Source organism: Anomaloglossus baeobatrachus, chromosome 5 (assembly GCF_048569485.1).
Source record: "Anomaloglossus baeobatrachus isolate aAnoBae1 chromosome 5, aAnoBae1.hap1, whole genome shotgun sequence".
In the NCBI taxonomy this organism is placed as follows: domain Eukaryota; kingdom Metazoa; phylum Chordata; class Amphibia; order Anura; family Aromobatidae; genus Anomaloglossus; species Anomaloglossus baeobatrachus.
The window spans coordinates 262,822,187-262,840,244 of NC_134357.1; the positions used below are offsets into that span (position 1 = coordinate 262,822,187).

The 18,058-nt window shown below is 47.5% G+C and overlaps 1 protein-coding gene across 1 annotated transcript; it reads right to left on the bottom strand.

Annotated features, from left to right (window-relative positions):
• Window positions 1–16,071: 16,071 nt before the first annotated feature.
• On the bottom strand, window positions 16,072–17,581 carry LOC142311205 (uncharacterized). Its single transcript, XM_075349402.1, has 2 exons — window positions 17,219–17,581; window positions 16,072–17,089 (listed from the first exon to the last, which is right to left on the bottom strand). The coding sequence occupies exons 1-2, from the start codon at window positions 17,428–17,430 to the stop codon at window positions 16,072–16,074; spliced, it is 1,230 nt and encodes a 409-aa protein (XP_075205517.1). The 5' UTR covers window positions 17,431–17,581.
• Between the last annotated feature and the right edge of the window lie 477 nt (window positions 17,582–18,058).

Below are 18,058 nucleotides of genomic sequence, written 5' to 3' on the forward strand. Positions count from 1 at the left end.
ATTCCAGGCTTCTACAGGAGGTTTCTACAAGTCTATTAATAGCTGAAAGTTTATCAGATGTTCCTGGTCGCCCCTAATAATGTCCACCTACAATTTTATTCTGATTGCAGAAACCTTCAGTCAGTGTGTGCCATATGGTACGGGTTTGCCAAAGCCTTCAGTTAGCGTGTGCCATATGGTACGGGTTTGCCAAAGCCTTCATTCAGCGTGTGCCATATGGTACGGGTTTGCCGAAGCCTTCAGTCAGCGTGTGCCATATGGTACGGGTTTGCCAAAGCCTTCAGTCAGCATGTGCCATATGGTACGGGTTTGCCAAAGCCTTCAGTCAGCATGTGCCATATGGTACGGGTTTGCCAAAGCCTTCAGTCAGCGTGTGCCATATGGTATGGGTTTGCGAAAGCCTTCAGTCAGCGTGTGCCATATGGTACGGGTTTGCCAAAGCCTTCATCAGCGTGTGCCATATGGTACGGATTTGCCAAAGCCTTCAGTCAGCGTGTGCCATATGGTACGGGTATACCAGTTTGCTGATGGTCGCCTTTTGGTGACATTGATTGGCTTCAGTTGAATTAATATCCATCTATCATACCAGAAATGGTTGTCATATTCCAAAAGTCACCTTTTTTTTTTCTTCCACTTTAGTTTGTCTTCCTTTGGTATAACACAAATTGAAAGGTGATTATTTGTGTTTGGAAAAATTGTCTGCATTTACAAGACAATACAAAAAAAAAATGGACAAGTGTCTAAGTAGTCATGGAAGGTTGATTTTCATATGTTTTGTTTTGTATTTAAACAAAAAGCACTGCTTTCAGTTTAGTTTTTCATGTTACAAATTTATATTTAAAATTTGGTTATTATACATTCAACAATACAATAAAAACAATTTAGCAATTCAATACTATTGCGTTTGACATTCTTTTGACCACATATAAAATACGATTACCTTTTAAAGCATCATATAAAATTACCACGCCGCTAGCCACACCCATTTGGCAGTGAGGTACATTCAGCAGATGCCTCGGACTGTTCATTCATTCATGCGTAGCAGCCAGAACTTTCTCATCTTTATGTGGCTTCACTATATCACGTTGCTTTTTTGTGTCTTTAAGGCCGTTTTCACACGTTGCATAAATACTGTTTATTGCTTCCTGCAGTTCTCTGCACCAATCTACACAATAAAAATCTCTAAGTATTGCATTTTTGCTGCATTTTTTTATGCCTTTTCCCCTTATTTGATGCGGTTTTGATGCAGATGTGAAGCCGCAAGTGTTTTAAGTGTTTTAACCCCTTCACGACCGCGGGCAGTAAAGTTATGTCCTATTTTTACGTGACTTAACGACCAGGGACTTAACTTTACTACCTAAGGCCTGAAACACACATCTGTTAAACACGTGCGTGTTTGGTCCGTTTCCTTATATACCGGAGACACGGACAAACGTGCACCAATGTTAATCTATGTTTGAGGTCACACGTGCGTTATTCCATAAGGTCCGTGTCCGTGATCCGTATGTGTTTCCATGTTGCACGGAAGCATGTCCGTTTTCTGCACGGAGCACGCACACACGGACCCAATGAAAGTCTATGGGTATGTGCGCACACGTTAGTAAACACGTATGCATCTCCCTATGGTCCGTGTCCGTTTGGTGCTTTTTTTCTAGCGATGTCGGTCATTCTTTCTTTTTCTGTGTATGTTGGTCAATCTCCCTCAATCCATCGGTCGGTCTCTCTGTCTTGTCTGTCCCTCTCTCTCTCTGTCCATGTCGGTCAGTCTCCCCCCCTCTCTCATACTTACTGATCCCCGATCACCGGCACGGCGCTGCACGGCTCTTAAATAAACTCCGGCGGCTTTTACTATTTTGAAAAAGTCGGCCGCTCATTAATCAATCTCGTATTCCCTGCTTTCCCCGCCCACCGGTGCCTATGATTGGTTGCAGTGAGACACGCCCCCACGCTGAGTGACAGCTGTCTCACTGCAACCAATCACAGCCGCCGGTAGGCGGGTCTATACTGTGTAGTAAAAAACAAAAAATAATTAAAAAAAACTGACGTGCGGTCCCCCCCAATTTTGATACCAGCCAGGGTAAAGTCACACGGCTGAAGGCTGGTATTCTCAGGATGGGGAGCTCCACGTTATGGGGAGCCCCCCAGCCTAACAATATCAGCCAGCAGCCACCCAGAATAGCCGCAACAATTAGATGCGACAGTTCTGGGACTCTACCCAGCTCTTCCCGAATTGCTCTGGTGCGTTGGCAATCGGGGTAATAAAGAGTTAATGGCAGCCCATAGCTGCCACTAAGTCCAAGATTAATCATTGCAGGCGTCTCCCCGAGATACCTTATATGATCAATCTGTAAGTTACAGCAGTAAATAAACACATACACCCGAAGAAATCCTTTATTTACAATAATAAACACTAACAAATACCCTCGTTCACCAATTTATTAAGCCGCAAAAACCCATCCATGTCCGGCGTAATCCACAGAGGTCCCGCGTCGCTTCCAGCTCTACTACATGAAGGGGACAGGAGCAGCAGAAGAACCCCGCCGCTCCTGACAGCTCCACGCAGCAACTGAGGTGAGCCGCGCGATCAGCTGTGCTGTCACTTAGGTTACTCGCAGCCACCGCTGGATCCTCCAACTGTGACAGCAAGTCGCCCGAGTGACAGCGATGAAGTCACAGGTGAGTTGCGGTCTCGGGTGGAGGATCCAGCTAGCCACGGGTAGCCTGAGTGATGGCAGCGCTAATCGCGCTGCTCACTTCTGTCACTCAGGGGATTAGCGGTCACCGGTGAGTCCTTCACGGGTGACCACTAATCAGTACGCGACACAGACAGAGCCACGGTATGACAATGAAGTCGGGTGAAGTTCACCCGAGTTCATTCTTGCTGTCTGCGGGCATGCATCAACGTCATTTAGCATCACACACGTACCATTGCACACGGACATCACACTCACATGTCAGTTACGAATCTCACGCACACACGGGCATTACACACGCACATGCAGTAAGCATACGCCGTTCACAGGAATGCCACAAGAACCATGAAAACAGACATAAAAACGGATCACGGACCTGAAAAACGGCCCGTATTACACGTGCGTGCGTTTTCACGGATGTGTGTTTCAGGCCTAACGTTCATTTGATTGTCGTGGCCATAGCAACAGCTTTCAAATTATGTCCCCTGCTGTTTCTTACAGCAGGGAACCTTTGCTTGACCCCAGGGGGGGTGACATCACAACCCCCCATCGACGATCGTTATGATTGACTGTTCAAATCTGAACCGCCAACCACATTGATCGCACTGGTTTCGGCTAAAACAATGCCTGAACCAGTGTGATCCTGTGAGATCCTGCTATGAGGTGCTGCAGCAGCTACAGCAGATCATAGCTGGAGCTCAAACATGGTGCCCCCAGCCCCTGCAGCACTGATTGGAGCGATCGTGCTATAACACGCAATCGCTCCAATCAACGTGCAGTGGGGCGGTCTGATCTGGAGGCGACCGCCCTCCCCAAGCTTGTGTTGGTCTGGGGAGCCCTCCCCCAGCATGTCTGCAGCGTGCACCGGCTGGTACCTGTAGTACCACTACGACGCTGCTGATGCCGCTGCTGATGCTACCGACGCTGCTGATGTCGCCGCCCGATCGCCACTCCTGCTCCCCATGAGTATTGCGTGCTCCCCTGATGGCCCCTGCGCACTCCTGTGAAGGCCCCTGCCCGTGCCGATGTGCCCCCCGCCGCGATCTGCCCTGCCGCAGTCTCTATTCTGTTCCCATTATCCTGCCTCTTCTTCTCCGGTCTCCCCCTCCCCCCTCTCCATCTGTTCTCCCTCTGCTCTCCCTCCGGCATTCCCTACCTGCCTTCACTGGATCGTCCGAGGTCTTCACTGGCCCTGGCGATCACATCTGCCTCCATCGCTGGGTCCTTCCTGGGTCTTTTGATGAGCTGTCCAACTTCCTGCCTGATGCTCTTGTAATAAGCTGTCCACCTGCTGCCTTCTATTCCTCCTGCAGTTCCCCTGGTCAGTGATCCTCCTGCTAATCCTCTGGGTCCTGTGAGTATAACTTTTTTTTTTTCCTGTATACCCTGTCAGTTTTTACACCTCATCCGTCCGTGCGTCCCGCCGAGCGCTGATCAGTGATGCAGATAACGTATCTGCATCCGTGGTCAATTTTTGGTGGGACTTTTTTTTTTGTCCTTATCTTGCGTCGTTTTTTGCACCTCATCCGTGTGTGCATCCTGCAGCGGCCGAGCGCTGATCAGGGATGCACATAACGGATCGGCGTTCCTGCTCATTTTTCGGCATGACTTTTTTTTCCCGTATCCCTGTCGTTTTTTGTATCTCATCCGTCCGTGCGTCCTGCAGTGGCCGATCAGTGATGCACATCACTGCACAGCGTCTGCGTTTGAAAAGTCAAATGGCACTCCTTCTCTTCTAAGCCCCGCCGTGCGCCCAAACAATTACTTTCCACTACATATGGGGTATCTGCGTACTCAGGAGAAATTGCACAATACGTTTTATGGTGCATTTGTTCCCTGATACCCTGATGTAAAAAAAAAGCTACCTGGTTGAGACAAAAATTTTGTGGTAAAAAAAAAAAAATAATAATTTTCACGGCTCAACGTTATCAACTTCTGTGGAGCCCCTGGGGATACAAGGGGCTCAGCAAACATCTAATAAATTCCTTGAGGGGTCTAGTTCTAAAATGGGGTCATTTGTGGGGGAGCTCCACTGTTTAGGCACCATAGGGGGTCTCCAAACATGACATGACGTCCGCTAATGATTCCAACCAATTTTGCAGTCAAATGGGGCTCGTTCCCTTCTGAGCCCCACCATGTGCCCAAACAATTACTTTCCACCACATATGAGGTATCTGTGTACTCAGGAGGAATTGCACAATACGTTTTATGGTGCATTTTTCCCTGATACCCTTGTGAAAAAAAAAAGCTGCCTGGTTCAAGTAACAGTTTTGTGGTAAAAAAAAAAATATATATTTTCACGGCTCAACGTTATCAACTTCTGTGAAGCCCCCGGGGGTTCAAAAGGCTCACCAAACATCTAGATACATTTTTTGAGGGGTCTAGTTTCCAAAATGGGGTCACTTGTGGGGGAGCTCTATTGTTTAGGCACCTCAAGGGGTCTCCAAACTCGACATGGCGTCCGCTAATGAGTCCAGCTAATTTTGCATTCAAAAATTCGAATGGCGAATACCTTCCGAGCTCTGCTGTGCGCCCAAACAATTGATTTTTACCACATATGACGTATCAGCGTACTCAGGAGACATTGCACAATAAATTGTATGGTGCACTTACTCTTTTTTTCCCTTGTGAAAATGTAAAGTTTTATGGCTAAAGTAACATTTTTGTGTAAAAAAAGTAAAATTTTCATTTTTTCCTTCCACATGGCTTTGGTTCCTGTGAAGCACCTAAAGGGTTAATGAACTTCTTAGATTTGGTTTTGAGCAGTGTGAGGAGTACAGTTTTTAGAATGGTGTAATTTTTGGGTATTTTCTGTCCCTTAGGCCTCTCAAAGTCACTTCAAATGTGATGTGGATCCCTAAAAAAAATGTTTTTTGTACACTTTGTTGGAAAAATGAGAAATTGCTGATGAACTTTGACCCCTTTTAACTTCCTAACGAAAAAAAAATTGTTTTGAAAATTGCGCTGATGTAAAGTAGACATGTGGGAAATGTTATTTAGTAACTATTTTGTGTGACATATCTCTCAGATTTATAGGCATAAAATTTCAAAGTTTAAAAATTGCAAAATTTTCAAAATTTTCACCAAATTTCCGAAATGTTCACAAACGCAAAAAAATATCGAGCTAAATTTACCACTATTATGAAGTACAATATGTCACGAAAAAACAATGTCAGAATCGCCAGGATCCGTTGAAGCGTTCCAGAGTGACACTGGTCAGAATTGCAAAAAATGGCCCGGTCATTAGGGTGTTTTAGTGGCTGTGGGTGAAGGGGTTAATAGTTCAGAAAAGCTTTGATTCTGCACTTAAAAAAGTAACTGCAGTTTGCTACATGTGTTTTTTTTAACTCCACATAGACAGCTCTATAGAAAAAAAAGCATCAAAACCGAACACTTCAGAGGCGTATTTTCATGAAATCACATCCACTTTGCTTAGACAGTTGACCAAAGAGTCACTACCTAGGTCTTTGTAAAGGTCTTGATGCCTGATTCTGAGCCCTGTACCTAATGAGCAATTCCACTGATGAATCCTAGTGGAGGAAACGCGTTGGGAGGCTTTTTGTCTTATTAGGGCTTTTTTGTAGTGGAGGGTCAGATTGGGACTGCCGTTGTTAGGGCGGGAGTCATGATAACCAGGGCCGGATTATAGGCGGGCCAGGCGGGGCTCCAGCCTTGGGGCCCCCACCAAAAGAGCTTCTAAGGGGGCCCCCACCACCAGGGCCATACTTGCCACTAGGCACCTGTCAGTATTTTGTTTTTCTTCACACCCTCTCCCCCTCTGTAAAGACAGTCTAATAAATCAGCTGTGTTTTCGGGGGGGGAGGGGGGGCGCACCGCCATTTACTTGTATCTGCGTCTTTAACGCAAAAACAAACTGCGGGCACAGGACGCTGATTGACCCCGGAAGTACCAGCTCTTGCACTTCCGGGGTCAGAGGTGTGCCAATGAGCTCCCTGCTATGTGCTGCGGCCGTCATGGGCGTACCCAGCGAGGGGCAGGGGCAGCTGCCCTCCCCCCTAGAAGCAGGGGCACGTTGTAGTGGGCCGCTGTATCTGCTGTCCCCGCCGTGCTCCTCCGCAGTGTGTGCATGCATGCCCGACACACTAGCTGCAGCAGGAGACAGCGCGCTGTGCTGTGCCGGCTCTGCTGTGTGCTGTGTGCCCGGCATGTACACACTTCAGAGGAGCGCAGCAGAGCCGGTGCCGGTGACCACAGCTTCCTCCTTCCTATTCAAATGTATTTGCGTCTTTCAGACGTAAATACATTTGAACAGCACGCCGGGACTGGGCCCCGCCCCCGACGTGCAGCAACGTGATGAGATCAGCACCTTGCTGACAGCGCCACACAGGGGACATCAGGCAGCAGTAAGCGCTCCATGGAGGAGCCGAAGAGACAGGTGTAATGAATGGGGATGAGTGGGGAGGGGCTGAGGACACATAACGGGGAACATTTGTGAAGGAACACAGCTTTGTGACAGGCAGAGGGGGAGTACTGTATTCCGAGGGAGAGGGGAGGCAGGAGTGTGTAGTGATGGGGCAGTGTAATATGTGTGTGTAGGGGGTGATGAGGGTTGCATTGTATTGTGTGTGGGGGGAGGGGTAATGGGGGTGCAGTGTGTGTGTGTGTAGGGGGTGATGGGGGGTGCATTGTATTGTGAGTGTGTGTGTAGGAGGTGATGGGGGGGTGCATTGTATGTGTGTCTGTGTGTGTAGGGGTGTAAGGGATGATGGGGGGTGCATTGTATTGTATGTGTGTGTGTGTGTGTGTGCGTAGGGGGTGTTGGGGGGTGTATTGTAGTGTGTGTGTGTGTGTGTGTGTATGTGTAGGGGGTGATGGGGGGTGCATTGTATTGTGAGTGTGTGTGTAGGGGGTGATGGGGGGTGCATTGTGTGTGTGTGTATGTGTGTGTAGGGGGTGATGGGGGGGTGCATTGTATGTGTGTCTGTGTGTGTAGGGGATGATGGGGGGTGCATTGTATTGTATGTGTGTGTGTGTGTGTGTGTAGGGGGTGATGGGGGGTGCATTAGGTGTGTGTGTGTGTAGGGGTTGATGGGGGTGCATTGTATATTTGTATGTGTGCGTGTGTGTGTGTGTAGTGGGTGATGGGGGGTGCATTGTGTGTGTGGAGGGTGATGGGGGGATGCATTGTGTGTGTGTGTGTAGTAATGTGGGGTGCATTGTATTTGTGTGTGTGTGTAGGGATTGATGGGGGGTGCATTGTATTGTGTGTTTGTGTAGGGAGGAATGGGGGGTGCATTGTATTTGTGTGTGTGTGTGTGTAGGGGGTGATGGGGGTGCATTTTGTGTGTGTGTGCGTAGGGGGTGTTGGGGGGTGCATTGTATTGTGTGTGTGTGGGGGGGGTGATGTGTGTGGGTGATGGGTGGGGGCATTGTGTGTGTGTGTGTGTGTGTGTGTGTAGGGAGTAATGGGGAGTGCATTGTGTGTGTGTGTGTAGTGGTTGATGGGGGGGTGCATTGTGTGTGTGTGTGTGGGGGGGGATGATGGGGGGTGCATTGTATTGTGAGTGTGTGTGTAGGGGGTGATGGGGGGGTGCATTGTACGTGTGTCTGTGTGTGTAGGGGATGATGGGGTGCATTGTATTGTATGTGTGTGTGTGTGTGTGCGTAGGGGGTGTTGGGGGGTGCATTGTATTGTGTGTGTGTGTGTGTATGTGTAGGGGGTGATGGGGGGTGCATTGTATTGTGAGTGTGTGTGTAGGGGGTGATGGGGGGGTACATTGTGTGTGTGTGTGTGTGTGTAGGGGGTGATGGGGGTGCATTGTATGTGTGTCTGTGTGTGTAGGGGATGATGGGGGGTGCATTGTATGTGTGTGTGTGTGTGTGTGTGTAGGGGGTGATGGGGGGTGCATTAGGTATGTGTGTGTGTAGGGGGTGATGGGGGTGCATTGTATATTTGTATGTGTGTGTGTGTGTGTGTGTATTGGGTGATGGGGGGTGGATTGTGTGTGTGGAGGGTGATGGGGGGATGCATTGTGTGTGTGTGTGTGTAGTAATGGGGGGTGCATTGTATTTGTGTGTGTGTGTGTGTGTAGGGATTGATGGGGGGTGCATTGTATTGTGTGTTTGTGTAGAGAGGAATGGGGGGTGCATTGTATTTGTGTGTGTGTGTGTAGGGGTGATGGGGGTGCATTTTGTGTGTGTGCGTAGGGGGTGTTGGGGGGTGCATTGTATTGTGTGTGTGTGTGTGTGTAGGGGGTGATGTGTGTGTTTGGGTGATGGGTGGGGGCATTGTGTGTGTGTGTGTGTGTGTGTGTGTGTAGGGAGTAATGGGGAGTGCATTGTGTGTGTGTGTGTGTGTGTGTGTAGTGGGTGATGGGGGGGTGCATTGTGTGTGTGTGTGCGTGTGTGTAGGGGATGATGGGGGGTGCATTGTATTGTGAGTGTGTGTGTAAGGGGTGATGGGGGGGTGCATTGTATGTGTGTCTGTGTGTGTAGGGGATGATGGGGGTGCATTGTATTGTATGTGTGTGTGTGTGTGTGTATGTGTGTGTGTGTGTGTGTGCGTGTGCGTAGGAGGTGTTGGGGGGTGCATTGTATTGTGTGTGTGTGTGTGTGTGTATGTGTAGGGGGTGATGGGGGGTGCATTGTATTGTGAGTGTGTGTGTAGGGGGTGATGGGGGGGTGCATTGTGTGTGTGTGTGTGTGTGTAGGGGGTGATGGGGGGTGCATTGTGTGTGTGTGTGTGTGTAGGGGGTGATGGGGGTGCATTAGGTGTGTGTGTGTGTGTGTGTGTGTATTGGGTGATGGGGGGTGGATTGTGTGTGTGGAGGGTGATGGGGGGATGCATTGTGTGTGTGTGTGTGTGTGTGTGTGGTAATGGGGAGTGCATTGTATTTGTGTGTGTGTGTGTGTGTGTAGGGATTGATGGGGTGCATTGTATTGTGTGTTTGTGTAGGGAGGAATGGGGGGTGCATTGTATTTGTGTGTGTGTGTGTGTGTGTGTGTAGGGGGTGATGGGGGTGCATTTTGTGTGTGTGTGCGTAGGGGGTGTTGGGGGGTGCATTGTATTGTGTGTGTAGGGGGTGATGTGTGTGTGGGGGTGATGGGTGGGGGCATTGTGTGTGTGTGTGTGTGTGTGTGTAGGGAGTAATGGGGAGTGCATTGTATGTGTGTGTGTGTGTGTGTGTGCGTGCGTGCGTGTGTGTAGTGGGTGATGGAGGGGTTCATTGTGTGTGTGTGTGTGTGTGTGTAGGGGGTGAAGGGGGGTGCAGTGTGTGTAGGGGGTGATGGGGGTACAGTGTGTGTGTGTGTGTGTGTATGTGTAGGGGATGATGGGGGGTACAGTGTGTGTGTAGGGGGTGATGGGGGGTGCATTGTGTGTGTGTGTGTGTGTGTGTGTGTGTATGCAGGGGGTGATGGGGGGTGCATTGTGTGTGTGTGTGTGTGGGGAGTAATGGGGGGTGCATTGTATTTGTGTGTGTGTGTAGGAGGTGATGGGGGGTGCATTGTATTGTGTGTTTGTGTAAGGAGTAATGGGGGGGTGCATTGTATTTGTGTGTGTGTGTGTGTGTAGGGGGTGATGGGGGGTGCATTGTATTGTGTGTTTGTGTATGGAGTAATGGGGGATGCATTGTATTTGTGTGTGTCAGAGCTGTGTGTGTAAGAAGCAGTACTGTGTGTTTATATATGAATTAGAGCAGTCTGTGCAGCCCTCCCAGAAGTATATGGGTCCCACAGAGCGCTATGTCGCCCATCGCAGTAATAAATACACCACCAGAGCTGTTTGCCACTCCAGTAACGTCTATGCCCCCTGCCCCTCCTGTTATGTATATATTGTAGCCCCCAGCCCCTCCTGTGATATATATACAGCAGTGCTGTCAGTGTGCAGCCATCGTGAAACACAGCCACATGTCCTGAAGGAGCTGGACAGAAACAAGCGGGAGAGGTGAGTGAGGCTGCTGGCGACTTCCCCATATTAATACCTGTAAGGGCTCATGCGCACGTAACTGCTGAATATTCTGCAGCTATTTGACAGCACATGTGCGCGTCAAATCGCTGCAGAAACACTGCATAATGGATGCAATTTTTCTGTACAAAAAAAGCCGATTTCATGCGCTATAGCTGCTGCCCCCAACATAAACAGAGCGGGAGCTGCATCCATAGTGCACGGAATAATTGACATGCTCATTTTATGAACGCACGGATTTGGGTCAACATTTTAGCACCCAAATCGCTGCGTTCATAAAAGCAACGTGCGCACGTATTATGCACAATCTTTATAGATTGCGCAGGGGACGCAGGACGCATGCATTTACACTGCAGTGCTATACGCATCGTAAATGCATGGAATTACACAACGTGCGCATGAGCCCTAATGCGTCTGTGTCTGCATGTATGTCAGTGTATATGACTGTGCATATATTTGTCTGTTTATATGTATTTTTCTGAATTTTTCTTCAAATATGTATATGTACGTATGCCTGTATGTGTATGTGCGTGTCTGTGTGTGGATGGGGTCCACTGAGACTCTTTCACCCGGAGGCCACAAAAACCTGTAGCCGGCCCTGGCTGCCTTAACATTGAGATCAATAAAAAAAATGTGAGTAAGGCTGCTTTCACACATCCGTTTTTTACTGAGCGGCACAATACGGCGCTTTGAAGAAAAAACGCAACCTTTTTTTTTTTGCCGCCGTTTGCGTTTTTTCCGCCTCGACTTGCATTAGCGCCGTATTGTGCTGCATGGCCTTGCGTTGCATCCGGTTTTTGCCGGATGCAACATATTTAGCCCATGCGGCGGCCGGATGGAACGTTGCCTGGCACGTTTCTTTGTGCTGCGAAAAAAAACGCATCGCGATGCGGCGCAATTTACAATGCAAGCCTATGGACGCCGGATGCGGCGTCCTGCGGCAAAAAAACGCATCCGGTCGCCAGATGCGGTTTTTTGAACTGCGCATGCTTAGTATCAAACCGCATCCATCAAAAAACGGACGGGCCACATGGAAAAACGTATGCAACGGATCCGTTTTTTTTCGCCGCATCCGTTGCAAAGGTTTTTGAGTCGGATTGAGCCGCACTGCAAAAACCGGATGTGTGAAAGCAGCCTAAGGCTATGTGCGCACGTTGCGTACAGTCACTGAAGAAATTTCTGCAGCGATCTGAAGAGCACATGTGCGCTTTAAATCGCTGCAGAAATGTTCGTAGTGAGCGCCGATTCCATGCGCTCTGCCTGCAGCTCCTGCCATAGACAGAGCAGGAGCTGCCGGCAAAGCGCACGGAAGAAGTGACATGTCACTTCTTAGAACGCAGCGCTTCCGCAGTAGCCGAAGCGCTGCGCTCTAAAACGCCACGTGCGCACGGCCCCTGCACAATCTCCATAGACTGTGCAGGGGACGCAGGACGCATGCAGTTACGCTGCGCTACAAAGCGCAGCGTAACTGCATATATTTGCGCAACGTGCGCACATAGCCTAACTCTACTTTCTGCTGTGAGTTATCCTGGACTGTATCTGTATTGTACTGTGTGTATAAGTGACGGCTGTGAGTGATCCTGGACTGTGTCTGTATTGTATTGTGTGTATAAGTGACGGCTGTGAGTGATCCTGGACTGTGTCAGTATTGTACTGTGTGTATAAGTGACGGCTGTGAGTTATCCTGGACTGTGTCTGTATTGTACTGTGTGTATAAGTGACGGCTGTGAGTTATCCTGGACTGTGTCTGTATTGTACTGTGTGTATAAGTGACGGCTGTGAGGTATGCTGGACTGTGTCTGTATTGTATTGTGTGTGTAAGTGACGGCTGTGAGTTATCCTGGACTGTGTCTGTATTGTACTGTGTGTATAAGTGACGGCTGTGAGTGATCCTGGACTGTGTCTGTATTGTACTGTGTGTATAAGTGACGGCTGTGAGTGATCCTGGACTGTGTCTGTATTGTACTGTGTGTGTATAAGTGACGGCTGTGAGTTATCCTGGACTGTGTCTGTATTGTACTGTGTGTATAAGTGACGGCTGTGAGTGATCCTGGACTGTATCTGTATTGTACTGTGTGTATAAGTGACGGCTGTGAGTTATCCTGGACTGTGTCTGTATTGTACTATGTGTATAAGTGACTGCTGTGAGTTATCCTGGACTGTGTCTGTATTGTACTGTGTGTGTATAATTGACTGCTGTGAGTGATCCTGGACTGTGTCTGTATTGTACTGTGTGTATAAGTGACAGCTGTGAGTGATCCTGGACTGTGTCTGTATTGTACTGTGTGTATAAGTGACTGCTGTGAGTGATCCTGACTGTATCTGTATTGTACTGTGTGTATAAGTGACGGCTGTGAGTTATCCTGGACTGTGTCTGTATTGTACTGTGTGTATAAGTGACAGCTGTGAGTGATCCTGGACTGTATCTGTATTGTACTGTGTGTATAAGTGACGTATAAGTGACGGCTGTGAGTGATCCTGGACTGTATCTGTATTGTACTGTGTGTATAAGTGACGGCTGTGAGTGATCCTGGACTGTGTCTGTATTGTACTGTGTGTATAAGTGACGGCTGTGAGTGATCCTGGACTGTATCTGTATTGTACTGTGTGTATAAGTGACGGCTGTGAGTGATCCTGGACTGTATCTGTATTGTACTGTGTGTATAAGTGACAGCTGTGAGTGATCCTGGACTGTGTCTGTATTGTACTGTGTGTATAAGTGACTGCTGTGAGTGATCCTGGACTGTGTCTGTATTGTACTGTGTGGATAAGTGACGGCTGTGAGTTATCCTGGACTGTTTCTGTATTGTACTGTGTGTATAAGTGACGGCTGTGAGTGATCCTGACTGTGTCTGCATTGTACTGTGTGTATAAGTGACAGCTGTGAGTGATCCTGGACTGTGTCTGTATTGTACTGTGTGTATAAGTGACTGCTGTGAGTGATCCTGACTGTATCTGTATTGTACTGTGTGTATAAGTGACGGCTGTGAGTGATCCTGGACTGTATCTGTATTGTACTGTGTGTATAAGTGACTGCTGTGAGTGATCCTGGACTGTATCTGTATTGTAGTTCTGTAAATCTGAATGTGGCAGAAGAGGATAAGATAAATGTTCATTGGATTGATATCTAAATGCTACAATTCGCGCTCTACTGTTATGGCTAAAAATGTTAACGTTATTGGGCCCCCACCAGATTTTCTGTCCAGGGGCCCCCACCAACCTTAATCTGGCCCTGATGATAACACAGGGTTAAAGCATAGACTCATCACAGGGTTAGAGCTCAACGCCTTGAGATGGACCGATGCTGTGTGTTACCATATGAGTGACCCTACTGTATGAGCCCTACATCTATCGGTGAGACTGTTCTATTTTTTATGTCACCACTGTGATTGCATATTTATTAATTATCATGACAAATGGCTGCCAGTAAAGTCACCTCTAAGACAGTGTAGGACAATATATTTAAAAACCCTTTCAGAGCCTGGCTGTGTTGGAAGGAATTCCGTGCTCAAGGGGGTCTTGTACAGCTAAGGCTACTTTCACACATCAGTTTTCTGTATTCAGGTACAGTCCTTTTTTTTGCCGTATCCAACGTTTCCGGTTTTGTTGTGCAAACCGGAGCAAACCGGACCCACCGGATCCGTTTTTAAGCGGATCCGTTGTGGACGGATCCGGAAAAAAACGGATCCGGTGGGTCCGGTTTGCATCCGTTTTGCATCCGTTATGTCCGTTTTTTTACGGATCCGTTTTTTAAACACTAAACAAACAATTAACGAGTTCCGTATTCTGATTGGCTATTGGGAAAATATAGTATATATACAGTATTTTGAAGCATATATTACAGAATGAAGACAGAGACAAGCAGAAACCATGGATGCTATTCTTGCAAATTACACAAAGATCACTGCAGATTTTATATTTGAGGCAAATCGCTTGGCTATCATCGTCAGAGAAAAGGAGCGACAGCGACTGAGGCGTCAGCGACATCGACGCTTTTGGATCCATCCCCTGACTGCCCAGAGACTGACACGTGGGGTGTTTTCAACCCTATACCTGGAGCTCCGTGGAAACCATGAAAAATTCACAAGCTATGTCCGGATGGCAGTGAATAATTTTGACGTCCTCCTTGGCCTTGTTGCGGACAACATCCGTAAAACGGACACCTTCTGCCGTTACTCTATAACACCCGAGGAGCGTTTGCTGGTTACGCTTAGGTAAGTTTTTTTTTTTTTAATTGTATCCTCCTGTAAATTGACTTTTAACTGTAATGTGTTTGCTATTATTTTTTTATAATTATTGTCTTTCCTTTACAGATTCCTTGCAACTGGAGAGTCGCTTTCGTCCCTTCACTACCAGTTTCGACTAGGAATTTCCACCATCTCGGGAATCATTAGAGACACTTGCCGAGCCTTGTGGGATTGCCTCCATGAGGATTTCATCCCCCAGCCCACCAGGGACAGATGGCTTGCAATTGCTGAACAATACTATAACATTTGTCAGTTTCCAAATTGCCTTGGCTCAGTGGACGGCAAACATATAAGAATTGTGAAACCTGCAGCTTCGGGGTCTGAATACTACAATTATAAAAAGTATTTCTCAATTGTCCTAATGGCAATAACGGATGCGGACTACAAATTTATCTCAGTGGACATTGGCGCATATGGGAGATCCAATGACTCGCAGGTCTTTAAAATGTCCCCAATGGGGCGGCGAATCTATGGGAATACTTTTGATTTCCCTCCTGCAAGACCTCTTCCTGGCACATGTGAGCCCCCAATGCCCTTTGTTTTTGTGGCCGACGAAGCCTTTCAACTCTCCCAACATCTATTGAAGCCATATGCAAGCCGTGGATTGACGCAAACACAAAAAATATATAATTACAGATTATCCAGAGCCAGAAGAATGGTGGAATGCTCCTTTGGGATACTAACCAGCAAATGGCGAGTCTTGTTAACAGCCATTAATTTAAACATTGAAACTGTTGATGAAATAGTGAAAGCATGTGTGGTACTGCACAATTTTGTTTTAACAAAGGAACCTTTGTCCTTGGATGACCAGAGTGTGGAATCCACCTCTTTGACTGACTACACCAGTCCTGGATTTAGGAGTAGTGTTGCCTGTTCAACAATCCGTGACAAATATGCTGACTATTTTGTGTCCCCAGAAGGTAGAGTAGATTGGCAAGATCAAATGGTATAAGATTTTTCTTTAGTTTTATAACAAATAAACATAGTTAAAAATAAATTAAAAAATATATTGTTAACCTTGTTAATTTTAATCTTTCACTCGCTTTAAAAATTTGTAATTTTTACACCGTCAAATTACAACATGTTATGTTTTTGTATTACCTTATTATTAACTTAACTTGCAAAATAATATTACCCCCCAAAAAAAACAAGAACAAATAAATACTTTTCAACAAAAAACTTTTATTTTTATTACATACATAAATTATAAATTTGTATATCTTGGGCTTGGGGTGGAGATAGTACTGGAGGGGCTGACAGGTGGGAACACACGCACAGTTGGAGTATTGAGGGTGGAAAGTGGTGTTGGTGGTGGTGGTGGGGAAGTAACAGAAGGTGAAGGTGTGGTTGAGAAACCAAGAGGGAAACCAGGAGATGGGATGGGATTTGGTAAGGATTGAGGGGTGGAGTGGAGGGATTGGGAGACAGAAGAGGTGGCGGGTGAATTAGTGGCTTGAGTTGGGGTCATGATGGGTGTGGAAGGCGAGATGTGGTAGTGGGTAGGAAGTGTAGGGGCAGATGTGGTTGGGAGCTGGTACTGGGCCGCAGGCTGGTACTGGGCTGCAGGCTGGTACTGGGCAGCAGGCTGGTACTGGGCAGCAGGGGGAGTAGGGACAATGGCTGGAGGGGGGGCAGGTGCTGGAGGAGGGGTGGGTGGAGGTGGTTGGGAGGAAACCTGCGCCAGAGCCTGCCGTGTGGCTTGCATTACATGCATCTGCTGGTCAGGAGATAGCTTTTCCATGCGCTCTAGTACGGCTTGAAAAAAACAATGATTGGGTGATTTACTTGCATCTAAATGCAGCCTGTCCAGACGCGTGCACAATTCGTGTGTATTTTTTTCCATATTGGCATTTATGAAGCTAAAAGATGAACGATTTTGTTCGGCTAATAATTGAATGGCGTTCTGGAAGGCTGCATTTAGATGCAAGAACTCGGGCGCATAGCTCTTTTCCTGACCCCTATGACGCTGACGCCCAGAACCCAAAGGTGTTCTACTGAGGGCAGCAGTGTCAGAGGGGTGGGGTAGGGGAAAAGCTATCTCATCACCAGCAGCTTCAGGTAATGAAGTCTCACGGGAAGCTCCAGCGCAGGTGGATGGGACAGATGTCGATGGAAGGGAAGGTTCAGATGGGTGGGGTCTGTGCCTGTGTTCCCCAGTGGCGGACTGTTCAGGGATCGCTCCTGTCGGGTTCGATGCAGGCTCCTGAGTGCTGCAGACGGTGCTGGTAAAAAGAGGAAAAACAAAATAATAATTAATTTAATTGCTATACAGTGCCACTGAATAAAAAAAAAAGGCAAAAAAAATCAGACATAAAATATTATACTTTGTACATATTGTGGGGAATATTTACCTTCTGCACACCATAGTTGTCCGGAGGAACGACAACGCTCTAAAGTAACGGTACTTCGATCTGCGTCCTCCGGATCCACTCGGGGCCTGCATCTCTTGATTCAACTCCTTTTTGAAGCGATCCCTGATAGACCGCCACCGCTTCTGAAGTTTGTCACCTGAAAGTGGAAAGCACAAAGTGGTTAGTATACAACACATTACATCCTGCAGCATAACCTACTGAACTGTGAATACTTACGCTGTTTCTTCTGGCCACGAGAATTGAGCTCCCCCCAACCTTCTACCGCTGCGTGGCATACCTCGTCCCAGAGTCGACGGGTTACGATCGAATCAGCGTGGCGGCGGTCAGCCATGTTCCACAGCGGCTCCCTCTCTCTAACTTCATCGATGAGGAGGTCGATGTTGATAAATCCGGCCTCCTCACCGTCAGAATCGGGAGCACGCTGTGATGCCTGTTCAAAGAAAGAAAAAAGAAATAAAAATTCACACTGACATGAAAAAAAAAAAAAAAAAAACTTACACTATGACCACCGCCACCTCGACGACGACCCTGGGACGGTCTTGGGGGAGCTCTATCGTGAGCCCTAGAAGTTGAAGCCTTTAGTGAAGAAAAAAAACAAAACATTATTTACTTATGTGTTTGGTGTGCTGTGGTAAACAATTCCTGTATGAAACTTACACTATGACCGCCCGCTCCGTGTATTTCTCCACCCCTTCCGTCCTCTTCTGGCAGCATCTCCTGTGATGTTTCGGCCACCTGTGTAAATGTCGTTTATTTAAAAAATTTTTTTTTTTTTTTTAAAAAAAAAACCCAAAAAAAAAAAATATACCTCAGTTTGTG

What these genes read in the sequence shown, in the direction of transcription:
- LOC142311205 (XM_075349402.1), bottom strand. Translation starts at nt 17,430, where the DNA reads ATGCTGCAGGATGTAATGTGTTGTATACTAACCACTTTGTGCTTTCCA. An exon ending in ACAACTATGGTGTGCAGAAG is followed by an intron (nt 17,090 to 17,218) that starts GTAAATATTCCC and finishes TCTTTTTACCAG; the next exon opens with CACCGTCTGCAGCACTCAGG.